At 35.7% G+C, this 27,461-nt stretch overlaps 1 protein-coding gene across 10 annotated transcripts in view; it reads right to left on the bottom strand.

Annotated features, from left to right (window-relative positions):
* Positions 1 to 27,461, bottom strand: part of DOP1A (DOP1 leucine zipper like protein A) — a 123,772-nt gene that overhangs the window by 19,618 nt on the left and 76,693 nt on the right. For 8 of the 10 annotated variants that reach the window (XM_064288416.1, XM_064288413.1, XM_064288429.1 and 5 more), the window contains 19 exons: positions 23,953 to 25,942; positions 22,755 to 22,866; positions 22,463 to 22,645; positions 20,358 to 20,483; positions 16,674 to 16,808; positions 14,970 to 15,025; positions 13,601 to 13,705; positions 12,565 to 12,631; positions 12,187 to 12,331; positions 11,936 to 12,015; positions 11,433 to 11,542; positions 11,012 to 11,161; positions 10,798 to 10,859; positions 8,907 to 9,059; positions 7,752 to 7,888; positions 6,843 to 6,898; positions 5,733 to 5,897; positions 3,171 to 3,300; positions 855 to 914 (listed from right to left, as the gene is read on the bottom strand). In XM_064288416.1, coding sequence (XP_064144486.1) covers positions 855 to 914; positions 3,171 to 3,300; positions 5,733 to 5,897; positions 6,843 to 6,898; positions 7,752 to 7,888; positions 8,907 to 9,059; positions 10,798 to 10,859; positions 11,012 to 11,161; positions 11,433 to 11,542; positions 11,936 to 12,015; positions 12,187 to 12,331; positions 12,565 to 12,631; positions 13,601 to 13,705; positions 14,970 to 15,025; positions 16,674 to 16,808; positions 20,358 to 20,483; positions 22,463 to 22,645; positions 22,755 to 22,866; positions 23,953 to 25,942 — 4,022 coding nt within the window. The remainder of the gene's footprint in view (positions 1 to 854; positions 915 to 3,170; positions 3,301 to 5,732; positions 5,898 to 6,842; positions 6,899 to 7,751; positions 7,889 to 8,906; positions 9,060 to 10,797; positions 10,860 to 11,011; positions 11,162 to 11,432; positions 11,543 to 11,935; positions 12,016 to 12,186; positions 12,332 to 12,564; positions 12,632 to 13,600; positions 13,706 to 14,969; positions 15,026 to 16,673; positions 16,809 to 20,357; positions 20,484 to 22,462; positions 22,646 to 22,754; positions 22,867 to 23,952; positions 25,943 to 27,461) is intronic. The other 2 variants (XM_064288422.1, XM_064288445.1) reach the window with 1 other exon arrangement.

Genomic DNA, 27,461 nt, shown 5'->3' with positions numbered 1-27,461 from the left:
TATAAGACATGAATTTATGCTGAATAAAAATGAATAATATGCTTGAACCATCTACACATTGCTAGTATCCAAATGTATGGAATTATGTTGTAACTTTTTTAATATTCCCGTCAAAACGTGCCTTCAAAAGAGGGACTTTTACTAAGCTCTTAAGAGTGCTTCAGCTGTTCTTAAGTAAAACTAAGGCTTCAAACTGGTTCTTCCCAGTTCAGTCATGGCCAAGGAAGCAAAAACAAAAGAGACCTGAATTTTTAAAAGTTGGGTAAACTGGAATTATAACCAGAATGGGAAAAATAACAGGTCAAAGCCCTGCTAGAAATCGAATCTCCCTCCTAAAAAACAAGGGCAGCATGCATGTATAGTAACCAAATCTCTTGCCCATTAGATTTTGAGCAGAGTTGGAAACAGTGGTACCCTGCTCAAAGACAGCCACCAGCCATGCCACTTTGGATGTGTGTCGCTCTCCACAGTCCTGCCAATAATGCAGCCTCACATAATCAGGCGCTGACCGTCCCAGGGCTCCCACCTGTAATTTTTCCCATTCCAGTTACCATTTCGGATCACCCAAATTGTAAAAAATGGGGTCTCGGTTTCTCTTTGTCAGCCATGATTGAACTGGTTCGAACCGGTCGAAGGCCCTGATTAGAACTGTACCTCCCTCTCAAGAAAACAAAAAATCAGGAATGTTTCCAGGCAAACTATTTCTCTTTTGACTTCACTTGGTCTACACTTAAGGCTTCCTATTCACTGCTTTTATATTTGTTGACATCCAGACCTGAGTTTGTGTCTCAATATCTGGTCCAGATGTTGCAGTGTTTGCTGCCATATCACAAGCATCAAAAAGCCACCCTCACCTGATGCTTGGCCATCTCCAATCCCTCCAAAATCACTGTCTTAAAGTCCTCCTCCTTGTCCTGTGGAAGGAAAGAGGAGAACTCATAGCCTTTATTCCAGTGAAAAGTATGCTTGGCCATGAAGACCTTGTTTAAAGTGATTTGGATGGGAAAGTGGTTTCCAACCACAACAGTTTTCTTAATCTGTGGGACAAGCTCTGAGCAAAAGATCAGAAGTCATAGAAAAACTCTCATTACTAATAAGATGCAGGGGATAACAAAAGTCCATGTACCTGCAGTCATATAATCACATTGCCAGGGATCTGTTGTCATGATTACTTTTCCAGACATAAAAGTATCTAGAACTAGGTTTTTGGGACCCAACTTTCACCCTCATCTCTGTCCATTTATTCAGCACCTGAAGAAGCAACTGGCATTTTAAATCAAGTTCCTCATATCCTTCAGGTACAACCTCCTGTTTAATTGCCGTCTTCCATTCCCATAGTTTATGGAATGTAGTTTACAGCTGCTGCCTGAACATGGGACTCCAAAAGACTGGAAAATTTCTGAGCAATCAAAGCACATATTGCAAACTAAGACTCAAAACAGCCTAGGTCATCCCCAAATTGTACCTTCTTTTTTTTTTTTTGGAAAAATACTGAATGCAAGGGAAAACATGACAAAAGATGTGTTAAAAGAGAGCCCACTGATGGGCAAAAAACAATAAGCCTGATGTATACTAAAAGATTTAGAGTACAGAAGACATGATATAAAATATATTTTACAAATTTTATCCTCATAATTTAATTGTGGAGCCCTGGTGGCTTGGTTTGGTTTTTGGTTTGATGGCTGCTAACCGAAAAGTTGGCGGTTTGTACCGAACAGCCGATCCTCAGGAGAAAGATGTGGCAGTCTACTTCTGTAAAGATTACAGCCTTGGAAACCCTACAAGGCAGTTCTACTGTGTCCTATAGGGTATCTGTGAGTCGGAATCAACTTGATGGCAATGGGTTTTTTTGTATACTTTATGGTAAATGTTTCAAGTAAATGCTCACTTTTCCCCTTGAGGAATTTCTCTAAGTAGATGCTTAATAGTTTTGAGTCCTTCACTGCCTTTCTAGTAGAGATAGGTTACATTTAGAGCAGTGTTTTTAAAACTGCAGGTTGAGGGTTCTTCTTTTAAAAAATGGGAACTATAGAAAATAGCGCATGTTCTAAGCGCAAGTATCGTTTTGTGAGAAACTCTCGATTCAGTTATATAGCTGTACTGGGTCAGGATCAGAAATGCATTTATTACTGTAGGCCAGAATCAAAAAAGTAAACATTGACTTATAAAATGCATTTTTAGCCGTTTATATGTTACCTCAAACTGATATGTCAGTGATTATTCCCTTTACTCTTATTTTTGATGAAATGACTGCTAATTTTTTTTAAATGTAATACACAAAATTTCCTCACCCACTAATTAGTTCTGTTGAAAAAATTCTAACATTTGTTCTCAAAATCCCTTTTAGTATTGTGTTTTCTCAATCAGCTATCTTCCTGTTTCTCTTCATTGGCATTTTAAGATGGATATCATGGGGGTATTAAATTTTCCCTTGTTGATAAGGTAGATGTTATTAATATACAGAATAATTCCTTTTTCTTTTTAAAACTTGAAAGGTGTCAAAATAATTTTAAAGTAAAATTTAGTTTAGGGGTGGAAGGCAGTATTAATATCCATCATCTATCAACTTTCAAATTGCCTATCCTGTGTCTAGTTTTATGCAGAGATGTTGAAATACATAAAAAATTGCCATTATCTATTAAGAGAAGTGGCTATTGAGAATTAAAATGAAACTTTCAAGCTTTTTTATGAATGAAGGCAAATGTGGCCCTAACAGTTTCATGGTGCTACATCCTAAATATTAAACTATCTTATCAGCTAACTGAAAAGTATCTTAGGTTAGGTATACTCAGTTTCTTCCAAAAATGTTTTTTCTTTTTCAAAAGGAAGGAAATCAGTGTGCAAAATTTATAGGTCAGGTCAAAAGTGACTAGTGAGAAAGCTGTCAAGCAACAGGATATAAAAGTTGAGTTGCTTAAGTACCTGGTTAGCAGAGATGTGAATTACTTCCCTACTAACAGGTATTTTTTAGATTAATATGATTAAATACTCTTTTAAGACATCATGTATTTTTTTAATGCCTGGAAATATTAGGATCATGGACATTAATTCTCAAAACTAGGGATTTTTTTTCAAAATAGCTCAACCTGATAATGTTCTCAATTTCCCATGAAGTATTTAATAAAGGCCTCATCAATACATGTAGTTTTACATTAAAAAATATATAATACCTTTGCCCTTTTCCGAAGAAGTTTTGCTAGTCGTACCACATAAGGTTTAAATTCTCGTTGATGTATTCCCTGCCTTCTGACTTCCAAACCTGAATCATCTGAGGCTTCTGGAATAAAGGCCCATCGGTACCTATGTATAGAAAAATGCAGTTAACATCAGTAAGACAGATTTTCTGCTGTTTAGGATGAGGCCTCATAGTGTAGATCATGGCCCCACCACTAACCTGGATTCAAATTGCCAGTTCTGCTACTCATAGCCCTGGCACCCTGGGCATATTTCTAAATCTCTATAAGCCTTTTCTTCATCAGTAAATAAAACCAAAAAAAAAAAAAAAAAACCAAACCCACTGCTGTCGAGTCGATTCCGACTCACAGCAACCCTATAGAACAGAGCAGAACTGCCCCATAGAGTTTCCAAGGAGCGCCTGGCAGATTCAAACTGCTGACCTCTTGGTTAGCAGCTGTAGCACTTAACCACTATGCCACCACAGTTTCCTCAGTAAATGAGGATACTATTAACTACCTCATAGTATTTGGTTTTGTTTTGGGGAGTATTGTAATCAGTAAATAAGTATGTAAAGTTCTGTAAAGTGCTAATTACCACATAACATACACGTTCGGTAATATGAGAGCTATTTTTTTCATGAGCACAAAGTAAGCACTTCACATTTCCTTCTGCATTAGTTAATAGGCAAAAAGTCTGTAAAAGGAAATTACTTTTATTTAGCTTATTGTCTCTTTCTACTATAACACAGTCTGACAAAGACTTGATTCTTTAACGTGTACACAGTAAAGGGGTAAAAGTGTTGAGAGAATTTAAGTCAGTGACATTAATTACATTCATAATTTTTCCAACCACCACCACCACTCTCCATTTCCAAACTCTTATTTTTAAGTGCTTATGAATCAAATACATAAAGAATGAGATGCATAATCAAAATTCAAATATTTTCTTGCTAAAGTCTGGAAGTGAGTGAAAGCTCTTTGTGAGGTTATGGTAAAAAACTAATATGATATATTCTCCCTTTTCTAATAACAGTGTCTTGACCAGTACAGAGGATAAACTCATTTTGGTTCTTGTCATGGAATACAAAAAGTCAATCCCATGAACATACTATTTAATGTTCTTCCTAGAGTATATTTTCTATTGTCTTTGTGAATACAAGGATCCTAGCTAACTTTGACCACTTTCCTACAATTCCTTTTTGTATTCTTTTCTGAATTTTCCCAGAAGTATGATCAGTTTAACAGATACTCAGCCACCGGAATTAATCAAAAAATAGATGTATATGGTTTTTAAATGGAGGGACGGGACTGAAATTAACCTATATAATTTCTAGTTCTTACCATAAAATTGAATGAAAAGTAAGCTTCTGAAACAGCAGTTTTTGGAGATTTAAGCATGTCCGAATACAGTAAAAAAGAAAATTCTGATATCTTGCCCTTTTTCTATTATTAATACGCCATTCCAGAAGAATAATATATTACATATTCCAATACATTTTTGATCTTATGGATAAATATTCAAATTAGCCATATTTTGATATAATTTAATATAGTTTACCTACTCCTAAGTTTGGAGCCCTAGTGGCATAGTGGTTAAGAGCTTGGCCGCTAACCAAAAGGTTGGCAGTTCGAATCCAACCGCTGCTTCTTAGAAATCCTGTGGGGCAGTTACACTCTGTCCTATAGGGTTGCTATGAGTTGGAATTGACTCGATGGCAATGGGTTTATTCTTAAGTTTATATAAAAAAAAACAAATATTTCTGAGCACGTAAGAAAAAGAAATTGAAAGACTTTACTTTTCTCAGGTTTCTCCCAATTTCCCTCTGCCATTACTCTACTCCAATCCACTATAATCTTAAATAAAATAGCCTTGTTCATCTCCAGTCCTTTTTTCACACTACATAGCCAAAATAAATTTTCTAAGATACAAGTCTGATAAAATCACTTTATTCCTTAAAATGCTTCAATGGGTTCCCATTTTCCTTAGGATAAAGTTCAAATTCTTCAATATAGCTTACATAGAACCCTACATGATTTAGTCCCTTTCCAGCCTCTTCTTTGAACACTGTGCTCTGACAATACTGATCCTTCAACACTTTAGACATACCAGGTCCACTCCTGCCTCTATTTACACGTGGGCTTCCCCCAACCCTGTTTCTTCACTGACTCAGTTTAAACCTGTGAGGACCTGCTGTGACCCTCAGAGCTAACACAGGGCCTCTGCTATGTAGCCTCACAGCACCCTATGAGGTCGTCTTAATAATATCCGTTATGTGTTTAACTATACAGCTCCTTCATTGGACTTGAAGCTTCTGAGCTGTGTATCCCACTGTTTCACATACAGTGGGTACTTGATTTGTTGACTGAAAGTCTTTTAATATATCCACCTAAAACCATTTACTTCTAATAACTCTGCCATCCCACCCTTCTGTCAAAACAATTACATTCTAATAATAAAAAATATGAATATTTCAAATTACACAATAACTTTTTAGTCTTAGATGTCAAGCAAATGCATTAAAAAAAAATCCATTTAATATCCTTGCTTTTACTTACATCTGAAACTGAGGAAGATTTTCGGAGGGCAAAGCCAGAGCCAAATCCAAAAATTTGCAAGCAGAGAGATAGAGGTTTAACCACCGCTGGCTGTTGTATGAAGTTGAAAAGCCATTGCCTCCTGTATAGGTTGTCTCCAGACCAGCCACAGAGGGGCCAGAAGTCCTGCAGCAGGAGACAGTGTTGTCAGCAGCTGTACCCATTTACTCCCAGATAATTACTGAAAAATCCAGCTAATATTTTTTATAATCACTCTGATATAACCATGCCAGTAGTTGCTAAGCAAGGTTATGATTAAATTAATTTTGGTATTCTTAAATCAAAAATTCACTTTTGTTCTTTAACTTTTTTAGAATGTAAAAAAGCGGTACATAATAACTTACACTACACTTAAGGAATATAAAAATAGAAATTGTAAAACCAAGAAACTCCACTGCTATTCTGTTTCCTTCTGCAGAGAAGGGGGGAAACTTTTGACAATAATAAACACAGTTATTAATACAGAAGACTTACTTTGTTAAACCAGCAATGAGGGAGAAGAATTAAAACATTCAAAACAAATTGGTTTAAAGCAAATTTGTACACTTAGTTGTACAAAAATTCTTGCTCATAATTTTTCAATTTGTGACTTTTTTGTATAAAACTTCCTGCTTAAATAAAAGTTATATTTAGTCTCACATTGATAAAGTGCCTCTACTAAAAAGAATAAAATTAAGTACATTAAATTGGGGCCATCTAGAAAATCTGGACATACAGGCACCTTGCTTAAAGGTCACCTGCCAAAACAGATTTTGCCATATGTTGCAGTGTTTCAAGGAACAGATCTGATGTACCAAAACAAACGTGGCTCATGTAGCTGAAACAATATTTTATAAGTTTAAGCTAAATTTGTGTCTAGATGCCAAAGGTCACGAATGCCAATAGTATAATCCAGTCTAAAATTCTCAATGCATAAGTGAAACTACATTATATTCAAAAATGATCAAGTAGATAATAAGGGACTAAATATATAAACTATACAGATAAAACTATACTAGTTGCTAAGGAATATTCCGGATGATTTTAGGACTTTAAAAAACTGAGACTACATTGAAATGAATTACATATTACCGTGAAATATCTTCATCAGCAGTGAGTTCCTGTTCCATCAGTAAAAATACCTGTACCTGGAGACCGCAGAATAAATTTTAAACGTTTATTTCAACTGGATATTTAATATTTCCTTCAAATTATCTCTATGCTTTATTTTCATTACTACAAAAACATTTTAGGCTACAGCTTTATGATCTTTTAAACTGTATTTAGTTTCTGAAAGTAAAACTGCAATTAGCAGCACAGAACCTTGATCATCATTTGGCAGAAACCCACTATGGAACTAAAAAAGTAGAAAAATATTAAAGCAGATTGTTTTTGTAGGGAAATTATAAATGCTAGATTATCAGAGATAGATGCCTTTCTCTTTCTTACTCATTGCTTTACCCTCATCCCTCAAGTCATTCAGACAAAGGTGACCTAGTATGGTTTGGGGAAAGAGATGGCCAGTATAGATGGGATTTGAGAAGGTTTTATTGTTTGAGAGTATATGAAATCTTCCTGAAAATATCTCTGAAACAGGCTTAACCTGTTAAGTGCTTCACTTCAAGGGTGAGTATATGACTTATGTCAGCCCATCTAAATCTAGCTAAACCATCTCTTTTTACCCTAGAGGTGCTGCTGCAGGTGGGAACCAGCCATGACAAAATTAAAACTTTGATGTAAAAGAGACAACTAAACCAGATGAGATGAACTAATGATTCACAAGGAACTGGCAATCTAGGTTGCCTATTTGGAAGTTTAAGCTCTATGGAGATGGAATCTGACTTGGTTGCTAACTTTTTTCAACTTTAAAAACTGTCAGTAACTAGCTTAACTAGAGTTCAGTTTTCTTCCAAGATTAGTTTTAACCAGTAAGCATACAATAGGTGATGATATTGTTCGATAATTTAGATTTATAACCTGACTGAATTGAAATAAACTTACAAGTTCTGTAATCATGGTAGGCCAGAGTGAGGTAAGATGTTGTGGAGACATTCTTAAAAGTAACACTCTGAAAAACAGGAACACTTGAGAGTGAAGAGTTGGCACCTGGGGCAAACGGAGACTCTCAACCAATCTCTCTGAAAGAAATGCAGTAATACTTTTAATACTAAATAATTTGAATCATTATCATATAAACCTTTTCTATATCATCTAGTCTGTATTTTTCAACTTATCTGTAGTGAAGGACCATTTTTTAAAAAATTTCCAATCTGTTGAAGATTGATACTTTCATAAAATATAATCAAGATAAATTGCTAGAAAAAGGAAATTAAAAAAAACAAAGACATACAAAATACAAATACCATTTTATTATAAATTCAAGAAATTCTGTCACATTGCTGTAAAATTTTAAAATGTTTATTCTAAATTTCTGTACTTCTCATGGATAGGATAACAGACTAATACTGGTTAGTGGGCCACACTTTGAGTAGCAACAACCTAGTCAACTTAACTGTCATTCCCAGCCCAGTAGCCTCCTGCTGAGGCTGGAGGCTGTACAAGCACACTCGGGCAGCGAGGACTGTTCTGTTTTGCTCGGAACAATTCTGCTCTGGGTAATGTTTATTCTACTCACTGTGGAGCTATTTGGTGACATGGGGTGATCATAAACAGTGACATCCTTCTGGATACAGAGGGTCACCAAACCCATCTGATGAAGATGATCAAAAACTTTATATGACGCCCCCTCAAACTATTCCTCTCCAAATGTTACTTCGAGCCAAAATTTACAGGCTCTGTTTATATTTTGGTCCTCTCCTTAAGGGTATAAACCCTTATCTATAATTAGAAAATGCTAAATATGTACCAGCAGCCAGACAGTCTTTATATCATCCTCAAACATGAATCCCTAGGACATTTGAACCAAACAATAAAATAGAGGCCACATTGAGGGAAGTTCTAAAACTATCTTACAGATACTGGTGATAATTTTTGTTTTTTCAGTAGAACAAATTTATAATTCTAAAATGTAATCAGGCAAACTACCTACACCTGATATATTTCACTCCAACTTACAACTTAGGGGAAGTATTTTCTAAGGAACAAAAAAACTATAGTTTGGAAAACAAAGAAAATAAAGGATTTTTCATGACTTACCTTGTATATCTGGAAGGTATTTCTGGTACTGGTCAATTTCACTGCTAAAAATAGCAAAAGCTAATCTTTTGAGAAGCATGGCTCTCTGTTCTAGCTCCGCATCACGGTTTGCAAAGAGATTGAGTGAACTGCTTTGAGCCACAGCCACCCGAGCTAAAAAAATAAAATAAAGCAAGTGAGAGACTATGATACAGATATTCATCTAGCCGTTTGAAAAGGGATTTTTTCTGTTATTGGTTTTTAACAGTGGCTACAGATGCCCTATGACATCCAAGAGTGAGGAGCTTGGGGCTCCTCTCTGAGGCAGAAGACCTGCAAACAGACCCAGCATATACAAGCCACAAGACCAAAAGGGTATGAATTGTGACATAGAAAGATAATTTATAACTGGGTTTCAGAAGGTAAAATCACTAACAATATAATATTATAAAACTCTTTAATATTCCATATCATCTGCCCAAATCTTTCGCATTGCTTTAAAAATAATTTCTAGCCTGGCCTGGTCCACCTACCTCTCCCTCCTTATGTCTTGGTCTTGCCATTCACCCTCTGGCTCACTCTGCTGCAACAGCACTTACTGGCTGTTCCTTGAGCTTAGCAGGCTTGCTCCCACCCCAGGGCTTTCACAATTTTTGTTCCCTACGCCTGGATTGGGGCCCTGGTGGCGTAGTGGTTAAAGAGCTTGGCTGCTAACCAAAAGATCAGCAGTTCGAATCTACCAGCTGCTCTTTGGAAACCCTATGGGGCAGTTCTACTCTGCTCTATAGGGTCGTATGAATCGGTATTGACTCGACGGCAATGGGTTTGGTTTGGTTTTATGTGTGGAATATTCTGTCCCTAGGCCTTCTTATGGCTGGCTTCTTCAGTTTCAGCTCAAATATCTGTTCATTAGAGAGGCCTTTCAAGACTCACTTATCTAAAGTGTTTTTTTTCCAGTTAAAATATATCACATCACCCTATTTTATTTCATAATTTTTTCCTGAAATAATCTTATTTAAGGTTAGCACAGTGCCTGGCCATCTGTTGTCTTTTAATAAATATTTGTTGAGTGGATAAATTTGAACCCTCCCAACAACCCTTGTGAAGCAGACAGAAAAGATAGTATTTTGTCCTTTTTCCAGATGAAGAAACTGCAGTTTGGGTCACAGAATTTACACAAAATCTTACAGACTGATATAATTTGTTATTTAAAAGTCCATTTAGTTTAGTAACTTTTAAACTTTAAAAATTAAGAAAACTTTTTTATACACTATATGGAACTCTCATATTATAAAACCAATCAAGATAGTGCAGAAGGGGAGTGGAGGGTGATTTTGATGTTCTTAGCCTCACTCATCATTCCTTAGGAGGAGATAAACAGAGCTCTGGAGAACTGAAGTGACTTGTCCGATAGGCCAAATCCAATTGCCTTTCCCTGTCCCTTCACTTATAAGTCTTTCATTCATTAAGTAATTCGTGAGTACCTAATATGTGCCACTAAGATGTGCCTGACCCAAGCCATAGTTTTTTCAGTTGCCTCATATGCTGGGGAAGGAGCCCTGGTGGTGCAGTGTTTAAGAGTTTGGCTGCTAACTAAAAGGTCGGCAGTTTGAATCCAACAGCTGCTCCTTGGAAACCCTATGGGGCAATTCTACTCTGCCCTGTAGAGTTGCTATGAATCAGAACTGACTTGATGGCAAAGGGTTTAGTTTGGTTTGGTGCTGAGGAAGCATAGTTAAATTAGACATGACCCCTTCCTTCCACTATTTATCACTAAGTAGTCCTCTGTAAGTTTTAAGTGTAACTTGCAAAGAGCTAATTCTGTATTTTCCAGAAAAAAGCAAAATGAACAATAAGAATGAATTATGTCTAGGAAAGACACTACTTGGGTCGTTCATCCCATAATACTCACTCATCAAATCTCTAAATGTTGTTTTATCATGTGTCATTAAGTTGTCCATAATTGCTCTCCAACTGAAAGAGACAAGGATTATGACATGTAATTAAGATTTTGTTGCTGTTCTTGTTGTTAAAGAAACAGTGTTCTACTTGCAGGATAACAGTTGAGCTCAACGGGCTTTGTGAGATGCATGATCATGTTGAATAAAAGCAACACAACGACTTACTGATTAACACAAGAGGCATCCATCTGAAAGAAACTGGGATCCATAAAGAGGTCAAAGGCTTCTTTTTTCCAAGCTCTCCGTGTGTACTGGTACCCACTAAGACTGCTAAGCAGCTGGACACAGGCTCGATAACTAGGGGCGTTATGTGCACTATAAGGGAGAAAAGCCACCTTAACCTACATGTTATAATTTTGATCATCATATTAAGTTATAAACATTTGCACTTATCTAAGACAATGACATGAATAAATGAAACAGAAAGCAAAGAGAAATAATATCTGAATACATTTTTCTTTTTTTAATCGTTATAATTCAAGGCAAAAATACTGTCGTTTTGTAGCAATTCCAACACTGATAATAAGAGAAGACAACTTGTTTTTCACAGGCTAAGAACTTAAGAAATCTATGTAAATAATAATACCTGTGATTTCGGAGGTAGGGCACAACATAATGCATAATATTTACAAGTAATGGAATAACCCGTTCCTTTTCATCGCTATAGAAAACCATATCCAAAAGATGAGCCAAAACCTAGGAAATGTCAGAAATGAAATGGAATACAATCTTATTAGCTGAAACTGATACCATCCAAAAGAATCTATTTTCAGTCTGTAAGAAAACCTAGCAAGCATCATTTACCACCTCTACCCCTCTCTACCATACTGCCATAAAAAGCACTCTTCTTCTTAAAATATACACTTTAAAAAAAGTATGTGGGGAGGGGGAGGCACATCTAAAATTATAAATAATACTTTAAACAATCTGAATACAGATAAAAAATTTGAATTGGTTAATCCTACATAGTCATTTGTAGAAGTATAAAATATTTTTTTAAATTAAAAACTTCATAAAAATTATTTGCTAATATTTAATTTTGAAACTGTTTAGATGAAAGTTCTAGTGAAATAACTTGTTAATATTTACCTCAGAGAGTAATGTCAATGCATGAACACTATATACAGAGGGAGTTATGTTTGAGGTTTCCATTGCAGGTGATAAAATATCTAAATAAAAGATAGACAAAATAAAGGTACAGTTAGGTACTTTCCACTGAAAAAAGCGACCTACTGAATATGAAAAAAGGGATGATTTTATGGTACTTACAATTCTAGCTAAAATAATTTCTCAATGAATATATGCCTACAAATATAAAGCCTAGTATTTGAAAGCAATACCTTCCACATCAGATTCCAAATTGGTTCCATCCACCATTATTTTGGGAGAAGGCTTAACTTCAAGATTTCGTCGCAGCCATGTTGTCTGTTCCAAAGAAGAACCAGCGATTGCACCAATTGCATCCACTATTTTATGTGTCACATCCTAAAGAAGCAAAAAAGAACCATGAATAAATATGCTATCACCATACACTAGTTATGAACTTTTGTTCAGATTTCTGGCAATAGATATGATATACATTGATTTTCAAAGAATCATGAAATGTTAAGAGTTGGAAGAAACTTCACAAGCTATCTTATTTGACTCTTTCATTTTAGAGTTGAGGGCACTAACAAACACAGACTTTTAGAAACTACCCTCGATTCAGATTGTCTTACCTGAAGATCTCTTTGGTCTTTCTTATTTTCTAAACTAGGGTTTTTCATAATAAACTCATTGAGAACCCTAAAAGAGAAAAACAAGATATATTATTCTAAAAAAATGATGCAATCCAATTTCTCACAGTGAGCCAGTGGCTTTGTGGCCTCAATTTCCATTATAAATCTTTAATGAATACACGTACATACTCTATGACTCAAATGAACTAATACACATATGCATAACAAGACATGTACAAGAATGTTCATAGCAGTATTATTTATAAAAGTCAAAAACTAGAAAGAACCCAAATATCCAGCAACAACAGAAGAGATGAATTGTGGTATGTTCATACAAATGTAATACTAAACAACAAGAAAAACTGAACACATTAGTTATATAAAATTACATGAATAGTTTTATATAATTATATAAATTATATAAACTCACATACATATGTTGAGGGAAAGAAGCCAGACATAAAATAAAATACATATTTACATATACACGTAATTAAAAAACAGCAAAATTTATCAATGGTGTTAGAAGTCAAAATAGTGGTTATCTCTGAGGAGAAGAGGATAGTAATTGGGAGGGAGCCTGACTGTCATTAATCAAATAACCATAAAATTATTAACACAGATCAGGAAACTCCAAGGCACAGAGAGAAAAGGACTCATCCAAGCTCTGTCCTACAGGGTCACTATGAGTCAGAATCGACTCGACGGCACTGGGTTTTGGTGGGTAAGCTTTACGTTTAGGGGCATTTATCACCTCTCTCCCCTTTCAATCTTACACTTCCCCCTGAAAGTAACTTCTGTTAACAGTTTTACATTAGTGCATTTATATTTTGTATATGTATAAACACACATACCTCTGCCCTCTCTTTTTTACAGGCCTTATATTATACATATTATATTATACATCTAGTTCTGCATCTTGAGTGCCTTATGAAAAGGTAGAGAGATTACATGTCACCCAAAACATCTGTTTTCAACAATTAGGACAGTGGGCACTATCCTTTTATTTGAAATATTATTAAAAAAAATTTCTTACCCCAGTATGAGAAACTGCCCCGGAGCTGGAAGACTCAATTGTATAGAGTCTTTCAGAAGTATCAGCAGTGATGCCCAGCTATCCACTAAATTGGGCACTGGAATCCTGTAAGATAAATACAGTTTGTTTAAACAGAAAGCCACAGTAAACTTCAATTTTCTTTTTATTTTCCTATAGTGTTTAACACATTTTCCCACTCATTTCTCTGAAACACCCTTAAATTTTTATAGACTGACAGAACAAAATTCCTGAAAACTTCATATTTTTTACTCACATAAGAAAACTAAACACATTGAAAATACCCACTGTGACTTCTTAATCCAGACTTTTGATATAGAAATCCCAATTTTTAAACATATGGACTCTCGAAAGTTAAAATTCAACTGCAATACATCTCAGTTTAATTACTGACATCACAGTCATCTTTCTACCCTGGTCTACTTCCCTCTTTTTCCTTCATATATGAATCTCTGTATCTTAGGGAAAGCTGTCAGTTTATCCTGAACACCATTCTCTCACCTATAAAGAAATTAAGATTATCTTTGTTTCACCCTGTCCTTAAACCCAATACCTCTCTAGGTCTAAGTTGAGATTTTAGGCAGTCCTTGCTCTAAGTCACAACCTGTTTAAATACACTAAACAACTTAATTTATAAATGTTAGTCATAGATCACAAATGGATGCCAAGTTGGTGAATAAAATGAATTATACTACAGGAAAGATTAAGATTCTCAAGTAAGAAGAAGTTATCAAAACTCAAATCAAGTAAATTCTTTTCTGGGGTCAGCTAAACACAAAGCTGGAATACCATGACAGAAGGGTATTTTCACATCATCATTCCGAATACCTTTTAATCAGATTAGATTGCCATATATTCACTTACACCAAAATAATGATTCAGTGAAAATATGGATAATTTCAAGTGTAGGATTCAGTGTTTTGTCATTGTCGATTCAGACTCATAGCAACCCTATAGGACAGAGTAGAACTGCCCCACAGGGTTTCCAAGGAGCAGCTGGTGGATTCAAACTGCCCTCCTTTTCATTAGCAGCCTGAGCTCTGAACCACTTCGCCACCAGGGCTCCATATTAAAAATTATATTCTAATATTCAGTGTTTTAATATCCAGTGTATCTTCCCTATACATAGGCCTTTAGGGTGGCAAGATTTGCATGGCTGGGTCATTAAAATGGCCATGACTTGTATTATATTCAAAAACAATGGTTTCTGTTTCTAGCATTTGTTCTTTAAATTTTAGGGAGAAAAAAATCTAGCAATTTCTTCAAAGATTTCAGGCCCTTTTCCTCCCCTATTCCCTAACTTTTACACATTACTAATGCAATAAGGAAAGGTTCAGATCGGTTATCTTACCTTTGAATATAAGCATAGAAAAACTGAAGCATGCAGACTTCCAAAGAAAGATGTTTCTATAAACAAAAGAAATGAATTTTATAGAGAAGAAAAACACTGGCTTTGCTTTTTCATTGCTACAACTACTCTGCATCTTACTATCAATTTTTAGTTAAAAAATTAAAAGAAAAAAAATCAGTTGTAAAAAAAACACGTAGCTCTCTTTCACTTATTACAAAAAGCTCATAACACAGAGCTATTTAAAAAGCTGAAAACAGATGGAAGGAATTAAAAGATTCTCAATTTTTCATCCCACATAGCAGAAAGTTGATACTCAACTGTCCACTTTTAAATGATCCATTTATCCTAAAACCATCTAGACTATTTTTGGTGCTATCAGAATTAGGTTAAGATTGTTTCATTAAATGTAAATTTATACTATTTTATTACACATACCTGTTAAGTTAGTGCAGTTAGTTCAAATTTGAGAGCAATTCCTAATAGTCTAAAGTGAAATCATTAAAGATAGTGGTAGGTCCAAATATAACAAAAAGAAACACCTGCCCTTAGAAATTAGTAATAGGTAAGAAAATGATACTGCTGTCTATTCATATTTACAAATTTGTTCCTTTTTAGTCTCAACTATTTCCTAGAAGGTTTTCCCTTTTAGCATACAAAGAAAAACCAAGTGTCTAATGGACTCGGAACTTAGCAGTCTGAGACCATGGGGGCAGTAGTTGGGGAGGCAGGGAACTGGGTCTTAATTGCTTTTCTATCCTCAAGCTTAACCGAATGTCTGGCACAAGTAGATGCTCAAAATATCATGCTGAATTAAGCTTTCATGAGCTAACTAAAATCCTATGACAAATGCCCCAGGGATGATTTCAGAATAGCAGAGAAATTAGTAAAGAGTTAATACAGATGCGGACTATTCACACACACAAACACTTTTTCCTTGGCGATTCAAGAAAAATAAAATAAATAAAATCAACATTTTCAGATCTATGGAGCAATTCTTTTAAGAATGCAATTAGGTCTATTTTGGCTTGGCTTAAAGTCTAATGTTTATAGTTGGTAAATATATATGTATTCCATGAAAATATGACCTCTTGGTATTTCTGGAACAAAAAGAAAAAATAGAGGTGTCTATAATTTTACTAATTTGTAGACTTTTATGTCTGCCTAATTAAAGACAAAGCACTGTGAGTGCAGGGACTAGGTCTAATTCTATTTCTACAACCCTTGTAGAGCACAGTCTTATATGTGGTCAAGAAATGACACTGACTAGAACTGAGGTTATGGGAAAACTTGGAGAGTTTATAGAACTGAGAGATTCATTCAAAACAGGTAAGAATAAAGGAACTATGAAAAGTGGCAGAAACTGAGGTATGCTGAGCTTGGCCTCTGGCTCCTGTGTTCTCCTTTAAATGATCAGAAACACTTGCCCTAAGAATTTGTTCACATAGTTCCTGACTGCCTTGGGAGTATATATAGGGAGGTAGAAGCAATGAACAACTCTTCACTGGCTACAGGAATGATCATAATAGCAAATCATGGCAGATACTGATAATTGTTTTCATTATAGCAGTATGAGGGCCAGACGTGATCATCTCTGCCATCAGCACTGTAGTTAAAAGGGCATACGGTTAAAAAATAAAATGTCTTACGTATCAGCATCATTTCTGAAACAAAACTACACAAAAGCTAAGAAAAGCTTTTTCTTACCTTGTCCTTTGCTATGGCTGGGGGCTGCTTTAAAACTTCTTTCACAGTCTGAATAACAGTTTCTGCTCTCATGACGCTAATTGAACGAACCAGTTCCACTAGTAAAAGCTGCTCTTCACTGGCTGCAGGAATGACCTGCATGTATTTAAAAAAAAAAAAAAAAAAAAACCAACAAAAACCAGTTGCTGTGTGATGGCGTTTGATTCATAGCAACCATATTGGACAGAATAGAACTGCCCGATAGGGTTTTAAAGGAGTGACTGGTGGATTCAAACTGCCCACCTTTTGGTTAGTGGCCAAGCTCTTAACCACTGTGCTACCAGAGCTCCTATGCATGTATATGTGTATGTATATAATTTTTTTGAACAGCAGAAACAAAATTAAGAGAATATTTTACGGCCTCTTCTTAATATAAAGACCTTTTCTTTTCAAATCCCTTAACTAGGTAAAATTTATTTATAAATCAACATATAACATTTTCAAAAAAATCAAACAGGATGATAAACCTAAGAAAAAACAGCAGTGCTTCACCCCATCCTTTCCCATGCTCAGAAGCAACCATGCTTAACTTTTAGCTCTTCCCTGTTATTTCTAAATAACACACTGCTATTATTTTTTCCTACTTCGGGATTTTTTTTTTTTTCTTCAATTTTAGACATTATCTATGTACTTCTGACTTTAGACAAGGAAGAGTTAGCTCTCTTACACTTCTTTTCCTATGATGCCAACACAGTTATACTACACTTTTGTTTAAATTAATATCCAATGTTTGCATGACATTTATGGCTGTCCTGTGTATTACACTATAACTGCATTTCTTTTGTAACCTTTTGCTTTTCCTAGAATTAATAAACTGCCTTTTTGTTTGATTTTCTCTGTGTCACAAGTTTATCCCCCAAATATAACAACTGTAAATCTCTTCTATTACATATTCAAATGTATCAATTGATCTTCTACTTTCTCCTTTTTTTTTTTTGAGATATCGCTGTTGTATGTCTTTCTGCTCCACCCTGGGCTGGTACTCTCTAGGCTTACTACACAGTATCATCTTGATATCTCTTCTATCACCACCATCCTAGGGAGTCCCTTTGCATTTTTTCTCCTGTGTTGGAAACCCTATTGCTTGTATGCCATGTCTTCCTTCCTGGTTTATTCCTCAAGGTGAAAAGGCATCTTCTAGTAGCTGAAGGGTACACTGATGGGATTTTTTTGGGGAGGGGGGCACTGCATGACTAAGAATGCCTTGGCTGGGTACAGGATTTTAGGTTAAGACTAATTTTCCCATCAAAATTTCCATGTTGCTATTGACAAGTCATCATCATTCTTTTGAATGGAACCAGTATTTTTTTCTTTAGAAGATTTTAGAATCTTTTCTTTATCCCAATTTCTGAAACTATATGCTGATGTGCCTTACTATGGATTTTTTTTCACAGTGCTAGGCACAATCTGGAAATTTAGTTCCTTAATTTCTGGGGAATTGTCTTATACTATTTCTTTGATATTTTCCCCCTCATTTTTTCTGTTCTTTGTTTCTGCAAAAAGACTGAGTCTCCAGTATTGCTCCCCTGAATTTATCTCCTTTCTCCATTTTCCATCTCTTTAAATTTTTGTTTTTCTTGGTTATTTATCTACTTTATCTTCCAAACCTTCTACTGGTTTTGTTTTGCTTCTGCTATAACATTTTTTAATCTCCAAGAAAAGTTTTTAATTTTTTGAATACTTTTTTTCATAGACTCCTCTTATTTCATGGATGGTAATATTATCTCACCTCCTGAAGGACATGGCTGTTATTATTTACATTTTATTCTGTTCCCTGCATTGTTTCTTTTGATTACTTTTTATCTAGTTGTTCTGGTCTTTGCCTATCATACTGGAGGCTTTCTTCACGTGACTGTTAATCCTTGGCTGTCTATTCATATTTTAATGTGAAGAATAATGATACAGCTAATATTTACAGAGTGCTTATTAAGTGCCAGCCATTGCTCTAGGTGCTTTATATGTATGTTGACCTTTTTGCTTCTTTTGCCCAAGTAGCATTTCTTCCCTAAGGTCACATAGTGAGTACAGAGGCTAAAACCTGAACTCCAGGGATCTGGTCTCAAAGTCTGTGCTGTTAACCACTGCTACTACTGCCTCTCAAAAAGAATTAAGAGTGATGGTCTTGCATTTGTGGGCATGACTAATGGATAGATGGGCTTCCCCGTGTGGTGACAGAGACCCAGTTTTTTTTTGTTGTTAGGGGATGCAACAACGTCAGCAGCTATAGTTCTCTTTTTTTGGTTAGGCCATTTTCCCACAGAAAGGAATCCTCAAAACTCCTACCTGAGGGAGATTTAACATATATCTTCCTGTGAGCTCATGGGGTGAGGCTGATTTCCTTTTTAGTATGTAAACTTTTCCTGAATGTCCTTGCTTTCAGTTTGAACTCTAACTTCTACCTGCATAAACCTTGGGCCCTTGAGTCTAGAGCTTCCCTTGATAAACTCTTCAGAGTTCCCCTTAGATGGGGCCCAATACTTCAAACTTAACTCCAGTCTCCTGCTGGGGTAGAAGAAGTGAATCCTTGCTTGGGTTGGTGGAAAAGGATCTGGCTGGCAGGGGTCTTCTGCTCCTTTTATAAACTTAAACCAGCCCTTCAAATTTCAACCCCCTCCCAACCCTTTGTATCTGGTACCTCTAATTCCTGAGACTGTGGTTCTGCAGTGGGAATTGGCTCCCCTCTTACAAGCACTTAGATAAAAGCCATTTCTTCTCTAAAAAAGTCAGTTGTGATTCAGACATCTGCTTTTCATCTTGCAAAATTTTCTTCAGCGTTCTTATTTTCTGTGGTTACCTCCCCCAATTTTTTTTGTCATTGTGGGTTTACAATTTTTTTTAATTGTTTTGTTCTTATTTTGGGGGAGAGAGCAGAGAAAAAATACGTGTGTGCAATATGCCATGTTAAATCACACGTCTTTGACTGCTTTTCAACAGACTAGAATTTTGATTCTGTCAAGTGTGACATCTATTACTGAATCCTAACATGGAAAATCATGTAATATGAGTGGGAATGTTTATTTTTACTGCTTTCAAAAAGTCAGAATAAATGTAATGTGAAGTCAGTACAAAAACAGCCCTTCTAACAACAACAAAACACAGTTAGCTGAACATATATGAATTTAAATTAGATACCCTCACCATTCTAAGTCACCATTTATTTTCAACATAGAAAACTTTTCAAACTCACAAACAAAATTTTCACATGTTTAATCTAGTCAAAACCAATATGTGAATTATATTTAGAAACATGAGCTATTTAAGCTATCACACAGCAATGAAAAACTAGTCAAGACTAAAGCTTCTCTCCATATCCTTGCTTTGTACTGAATGACTAGCATTTTAAAATACCACGTTACCATTTCTGTTTAAAATATAGCTAGTTGTAATACCATGCTACCTTCTCTTTATCTCCACATAAAATAGTGCCTTTTATTATTAATTTCAAAATTTTAATCAATACATATTTAAAGAAAACTCAGGTAACAAGTCATTATCTAAACCTATAGACAAACTACATTGGTTTTCAACTCCCCACCCCACCCTCACGAAGCCCCATCGCAACTAATGGAGAGTAAACATTGGTATGTACTTACCAAATGCTTACTAAATGAAAAAACAAAAAGTACCAAGTGGTTAAATACATACCTTTGTCCTGGTGGTAGTTTTGTTTTGTCTCCTTTCATTCCACACAAATGCAATGGCAGCCATAAAGTGAACACCATGATTCATTGAGATGGGCCCCAATAATTCAAGGATCTGCTGTCTCAAGTTCTAAAACAGTTTAAGCAAACAACAGGTGAAACTAAAAAACAAAACAAAACCCCAAACTTTATGAAAACATTAATAACTAGATTGCAATTTTAGTTTTTCTTGAACTAGGCCTGGCAATCTACTTCCAAAAATTAGTTAATAAAAACTCTATGGATCATAACAGAATATTGTCTGATTACCAATGATCATGAAGATGGTGGAGGACAGGGTAATATTTCATTCTGTTATCCACAGTGTTGCCATGAGTTGGTGCTGACTTGATGGAAACTAACAACAACAACATATGCAACTTAAGTTTGACATTATGTTTTATTGCCTAAATAATATTAACGGGACTTTTAGTGGTGTTAAGAGATGCTACCATGGCCATTTTAATTTTAAAAGGAAAAAATTCTATAAAGTGACAACTACCAGTCAGCCAAATGCAAGAATCTACTCACTGTGGTGAGATAATAGAAAAACATAATATATGAAATTCAATTTATTAAGTTTGATGTAAGATCTTTAAAAAAGGGAGAGGACAATTTCTAATTATTTAAAATTTCAGTGAAATTAAACAAAAAAAGGATAGTTTAATCCAAATATCAGTTTTCTGATAAATTTTCTAATGGGTTTCTTCCTTCCCTTTCCCCAAGTCCATATGTGTTCCTGTGACTCCCAGATCTAGGAAGTCAGGTCTAGAAATAAGATTGGCAATTGAGGGATGTCAGTTTGACAACTTGATACAGCATAACATGTTTCTAAAAGATTTATATCATTTCCCTCTAGAGATAGACTATTTGAGAAATATCAAAGTGTAAGGAAGAAAAAAATTTAAAAATTCAGCCATTAATCCCACCCTCAGATAATCACTATTATTATATGGATGAACTTTATTTCTATTTCTGGATAATTTTTTTTTTACATAATTGTGAATGCAATGTTTGTTCAATTATACAACATACCTGTTTTATTAAACTTTTGAGTGCTGTTCCATCCAGTAAGAATTCTTCAAAACCATGATTATTAATAGTTAAATAACACTGAAAGATGATTTACTTAACTATTTCATTTACTGTTTAGGCTTGTTCTTTTTTTTTTGCCATTAAATATTATGATGAACACTTCGTATATATATCTTGGCTTAATTCTGATTATGTCGAAATTTATTTCTAAAGCAAATTATAGTTCAAAGACTATGAAATGTTTAAAGACTATGATATGTTACTAAATTGTTTTCCAGGACAGTTTTACATGTTAAAATGTCAACTTAAACCAAACCAAACCTATTGTCCTGGAGTCTATTCCTGGAGTCGATTCCGACTCCTGGCGACCCCATGTGTTACAGGGTAAAGCTGCTCCATAGGATTTTCTTGGTTGTAATCTTTACAGAAGCAGATCGCCTTTTCTTCTGCAGCACCGCAAGGTGGGTTTGAACTGCCAACCTTTAGGTTAGTAGCTAATCAAAATCCATTTGTGCCACCCAAGGACCTTAAAAAATGTCCTTAAAAAGGGAAGAAAGTACTGATGCATGTTACAAGAGGTATGAACTAACCCTAAAATGAATCTCAAAACATTATGCTATGTGAAAGAAGCTAGACACAAAAGATCACATAGTGTATGATTCTATTTATATAAAATGCCCAGAAAAGGGAAATCTATATATAAAGATTAGTGGTTGATTGGGGCTAGGAAGGAAAGAGTGAGTGACTATAAATGGGCACGAGGGATCTTCTTCCTGGACATGTTCTAAAATTAGATAGTGGAGATAGTTTCACAACTCTCTAAGTTTATTAAAAACCACTGAATTGTGTACTAAAATGGATGGATTTTGTGGTATGTAAATCATATATCAATGCAACTTAAAAAATTATTTGACAATTACTCAACCCATGCAGAACGTCAAATACTACTCAAATTATTCACAAATTCTTAATGTAATTTTTGAAAAAATCCTTTACAGACTCGAACACTACAGATTTAAGTGTGAACTTTCTAACCTTTGTGGCTCCAAGATTAATAGTGGTAACAGATGCAGAGGCAGCAACGGCTATCTTTTCTGAAGAATCAGCCTGATGCAGTATACTCCAGAGCAACGTCACAGAGGACATGATCATGTGAAGGATTGAGAGGATTCCACTGCGTGCTTCAAACAAGTGTTTCTGGTCTACGTTGACCAAGAGCTGTTAAAATCGGGGGGAAGACCATGATATCACTTACTGAGGTTTACAAAAGGAGATTTATTAGACTTCATAGCCTTTATAAAGGAGTCAAATATTTACGCAGTCTTACTTGGTGATACTGGGTAGTTGGATCCAACAAACAGTAATGGATAATAGCTGTGATGCCTTCCAAAAGAGTAAGAATCATATCCGGTGGAATAACTGATGCCATCCACAGAGGCCTGAAATAAAATGTACTTCATTTTAACATAAGTTCTGTCAAAACAAAGTGCATGTTTTGTCACTGATAAATACCCAGCAAGTACCAGGCACACGGTTATGTACTCAATAAATATTTGATGAATAAAAGAATAAACCAGAGGATTTTCATCTCCTAGTCTATAAAATAAGGGAGTTGGACTAAATGTATGAAGGTGTTTTTTGTCTAAAAAATTCTAGGCAATCTCACCATGAGTTGGAGTGGACTCGATGGCAATTTGATTACTGGTTAAACAAATATAGCCACTGAATCTCTAGCAATTGGTGAACAATATTAAGCTATGTAGACCATTTTCTTTTCTTTTTTGACATGTTGTAGCCAAGGTTATACTGGAGAAAATCCAGATACCAGTCTACTAAACATTTGGCTAATTTTCTACAGACTTAAGAGTTGGTGCCAACTCAATGATACATAAGAGTAACAATTTTGAACATGGACTGAAGACACAAATGAAATTTGCCACCAAGCCATGAAAATCCAAAACAAGAAATAAAATTAAATGGCAAAATAATTATTTGTAAATTTAAATTAATCAGTGTGAAATTCATTCACACTTAGATAACATATCAGAGATGAAAACTAGGGAAACTCCTCCTGAGCTTTCTATTATTTTTGTCAGCTCAGTCAAAAAGAGTATCAACATCTTAGCCCTTGGGAGAAAAAAGGCCTGTTTAAATATTGCTTCCCTTTTCCATTCTTTTTCCTTATATTGATACTCTTAAGCTGAATTTTCTTTGTGAAAATGACTTACTATTTGTAACCTACTGATAATCACTAATTTCTTTACTCAAATTGTAACTGACTTTTAATAAATATTAGATGAGTAAATGACTGTAGCCCTGGTGGCAGAGTAGTTAAGAGCTCAGCTGCTAACCAAAAGGTTGGCAGTTCGAATCCACCAGCCGCTCCTCAGAAACCCTATGGGGCAGCTCTACTCTGTCCTGTAGGGTCACTATGAGTCAGAATTGACTCTGTGGCAATGGGTTCTAGATGTTTAAGCAGTCATATATGTGAAAAATGCCAATGTGAACAAGATGAAAAATCTTACCTAGTATCAGATAAAGCAGTTTCATATTTGTACTGCTGAATTAGGTTATCCAAATTTCTGCAAAGCTGTAGTGTCACAGAAACAACGACTCTCTGTAGAACTTTTCCCATGTAAGGCAGAGTAGATGTGATTAAACCAATCCATTGTGGGTGCATTTTACAAGCACAGTGTTGATGAAGAGCCCGTATCACTGCACAGAGGAACATGCCTTGACATGTGATTGGCTGAGCATGCAAATACTGAAGAGAAGTAATGGGCTGATGAGGACTGATGTGTTCTAGGTCAGATACAACAAAATCAAAACCTGTTTCATTCTCTTCAGGGGTAGTCATTACCCGGTGTTCTAGAACAATCAGCCTTTGAAGCACCTTCAGAAGTTGTGACTGGAGTGTGCTACCATTGTCAAATTCATCCTCTGAGAAATTTATAAGACTGTCCTCTGAGAAACCTTCTTCCACAGCAACCATGTTCTTACCTGCCATTTTTTCACTATGCCATTTCTGTGCACTAAAGATAGAGGACAGCAAACAGTGAAGAATTACTTTCTGAACTTTACACTTAGATAACATATCAGAGATAAAACTAGGGAAACCCTTTGCTGAGCTTTCTATTACTTTTGCCAGCTCAGTAAAGAGGAGTGTCAAAATTTCTATACTCATCATCTGCATGTTTCGATTGCCTATTAAATCTTGTGCGGTGACTTTGACATGAGTTGGGTAATGACTACGCATGTAATATAAGCAGAGGGAAATTAGGATTTCTATGTACATAGAACTCCGGAAATTATGATTAGAGTCCACTGGAATGTGACTATAAAAGTCTTTGCCCATAACAGAAATCCGATGTCTGGCCAATAAATTCTGAAGCAGAGACAACTGAGGAGTGTACGCATTATTTACACTAGTGGTTGAAATGGCATTTACAAAGGCAACAGGATTCGTTTTCAAGATGGCTTTGATAGCAGAGAAAGCATACAGGGTCCTTGATGAATCATACAACTGAAGATACAGAAGCACATGTTGATAGAGAGGATGGATGTTGAAGCTGGGAGATTTCCGTGATCCTGGAGAACCCATGTCACTCTCAATTTCAGAGATTTCTCCTTCTCCACAGCTATACCAGTTCTCTAAATCCAGACCATCACTAAAGAATACACTGGTTTGTTTGAGTTTTTCATTCGAAGCTTTTTTCCTGTCATCATCCTTCTTTCTGGCAAGTTTTACTTTGGGTTTTGCTCCTGGTTGTTTAGTTGATTCCTTAACAATTATTTCTTTCTCTGAGACTTTTTCTGATAATTTTTCTTTGAAGCTGAACTGAATACTACTGTGACTCCTCTGTCTAGATTTAGTTTCTGTGGAAGCAACAGAAGGGTCGTGGAGAGTCAATGTGGTTCCTGAAATACAAGGTGAGGAGCTATTTCTGGAGATCCCGTTTGTCAAACACTCACAGCCTTCCTCCACAGACACAGACAGAAACTGAGGACTTTCATTACTCAGCAAACCACTCTGGCTCTGCTGAGTGGACTGATCTTCATTTTCGATTGTCTCCTCACCCATATCTAAAGCACTGCACTTTGGTGTCATAACTTCACTTTCTAATTGAGATGTAATTGATGCAGATTCTGCTTCAAGGCCACTTACGACTTTACAGATGAGGTCAGACACTACCTGCTGAACATCATCATCTGGGGAGCTTGCCGTTGGCATCTGAGATTCCTCCTGGGCACTTGCATTTTCAGCTTCCACTTCATAACTCAAGTTATCCCCAGCAGAGGAATGTGAACATCCAGAGTCAGAACTCTGAAGTATTTCTATCTGTTGGTCTGGAAGATCAAAATCAGACACAACCATTGGAATTGTCTCACTGCTGGTACTTAGAAGGGAAAGTCTGTCACTTAATGGATTAACAGTGAGACTAAAGTTCTCTATTTCATCCATGGTAAGCGGCTTTTCACCATTTCCTTTCGATGTAATGTGTTGCACTTGGCTTACTGGTATAAGAGAAAATTTGAAAAGGAGAAAAAATATACAATTTATTAACATAATTGAAATGTAGAAAGGTAAACAAGACTATCAATCATTAGTATAATTTCTTAGTAAACATACTTGTTAATTTATCATTATTTTAGACCTTTTAAGTCAGAAAATTATATACATGAGTGTAAGAGTTTATTTAGTAGTTTAAAGATAACAGTAGAAGGTCTACTATAGAATTCAAATAAACAGAACATCATGTTTAACATAGACAAAATGTAAGTGTCCTTTCTGCCTAAAATATCCTTTTTACTGCACCTCAAAATTTTAGTTTTTTTCTCCCTGTATAATGCTTCCCTTTAGTTATACTATTTCTAAGGATTCAATTAAAGTTTAGTATATAGCCAATTTATAAACAATCTCCTCAATTTTAATAAAAGTCAACAAATATTTATGAATACTCTAGTATGTCTAAGGTGCTAAACCAGGAGATAGTGAGTGGGGAGATAAGGAAGAAGCATCATTGCTCCTCTTTAAGGAGTTTAAAATTAGCCGGAAACCACAAATACATTCATCCATTTCTGTACCTTTTGGGGTGACGATCACTCTTAATAGTATTCTTTTGTAAAAGACAGAAGCCTTAGTGCCACATGAGCAGTACAAACCAAATGCCATGGAGCTCAGGGAAAGCACTGTGACACAAGTGGGGCCTGAGATTGATCTCAGAGGGGAATGAGAATTCAGCAGACAGACAGAGACCACAGCAGGTGAAGCACTAATACAAAGATTTTCTGGCAATGAGCAGGGTAGATCATGCTCTTGGACATTCAGTAAGAGCTAGAGAGAGGAACTGAGGCTCTGCAGAAGAAACGAACTGCAGATGGAGTAGGGAAGCATGAAAGTTTAATTCCAGCTTCACCACTTACCAGCTGTGGGAATTTGAGAAAGCCACAGCCCTCTGAGCAGTAGATCCCCACTTGGTAAGTTACCTTTTTACAACCTGACTTCACAGTGTTACTTGTCAAGAGATATGAGATACACGATTCTCTTTTGTCCTTAAGCTATAATGAATTAATCCAATATAAGGGGCTGTTATTACTGTAGTCTAGAGGGGATCACTTGGCAATTTGAAAGTGTGGACTTAATAGTGTAAGCATCACAGGCTTCCTATAGATTCCCAGTTGAAGAATCTACAGAGCCTTGTAGGACCAGTATTGCTAAATCAGCTCTAAAAGTATTTCCATCAAAATTGAGAAATGTCTCTCTGACCAGAGCTGTGGCTGATTCCTTCTCTGGTAGAACCAACCAATAAGAGAGATGCAATTTCTTTAAGATGGCCATTGATGAAGTACATTTTGACGAGGCCTACATAAGCATTGCTAATTCATGAGAGGGGAAGAAAATAATAAGCCCATGGGGGAAAATCTCACTTCATTTCTCCTGCCAATCACTACTGTGTTCACCTCTCACTTTCTTATTTTAATAACTTAATTCCAAATATGGCTATTTGTTCTGGGGTTTATTTCCATGTGATAT

The sequence above is a fragment of the Loxodonta africana genome, chromosome 1, assembly GCF_030014295.1.
Source record: "Loxodonta africana isolate mLoxAfr1 chromosome 1, mLoxAfr1.hap2, whole genome shotgun sequence".
Classification (NCBI taxonomy): Eukaryota; Metazoa; Chordata; class Mammalia; order Proboscidea; family Elephantidae; genus Loxodonta; species Loxodonta africana.
Note: the sequence above shows the minus strand (reverse complement) of the source record. Positions and strands in the feature narration are given on the sequence as shown.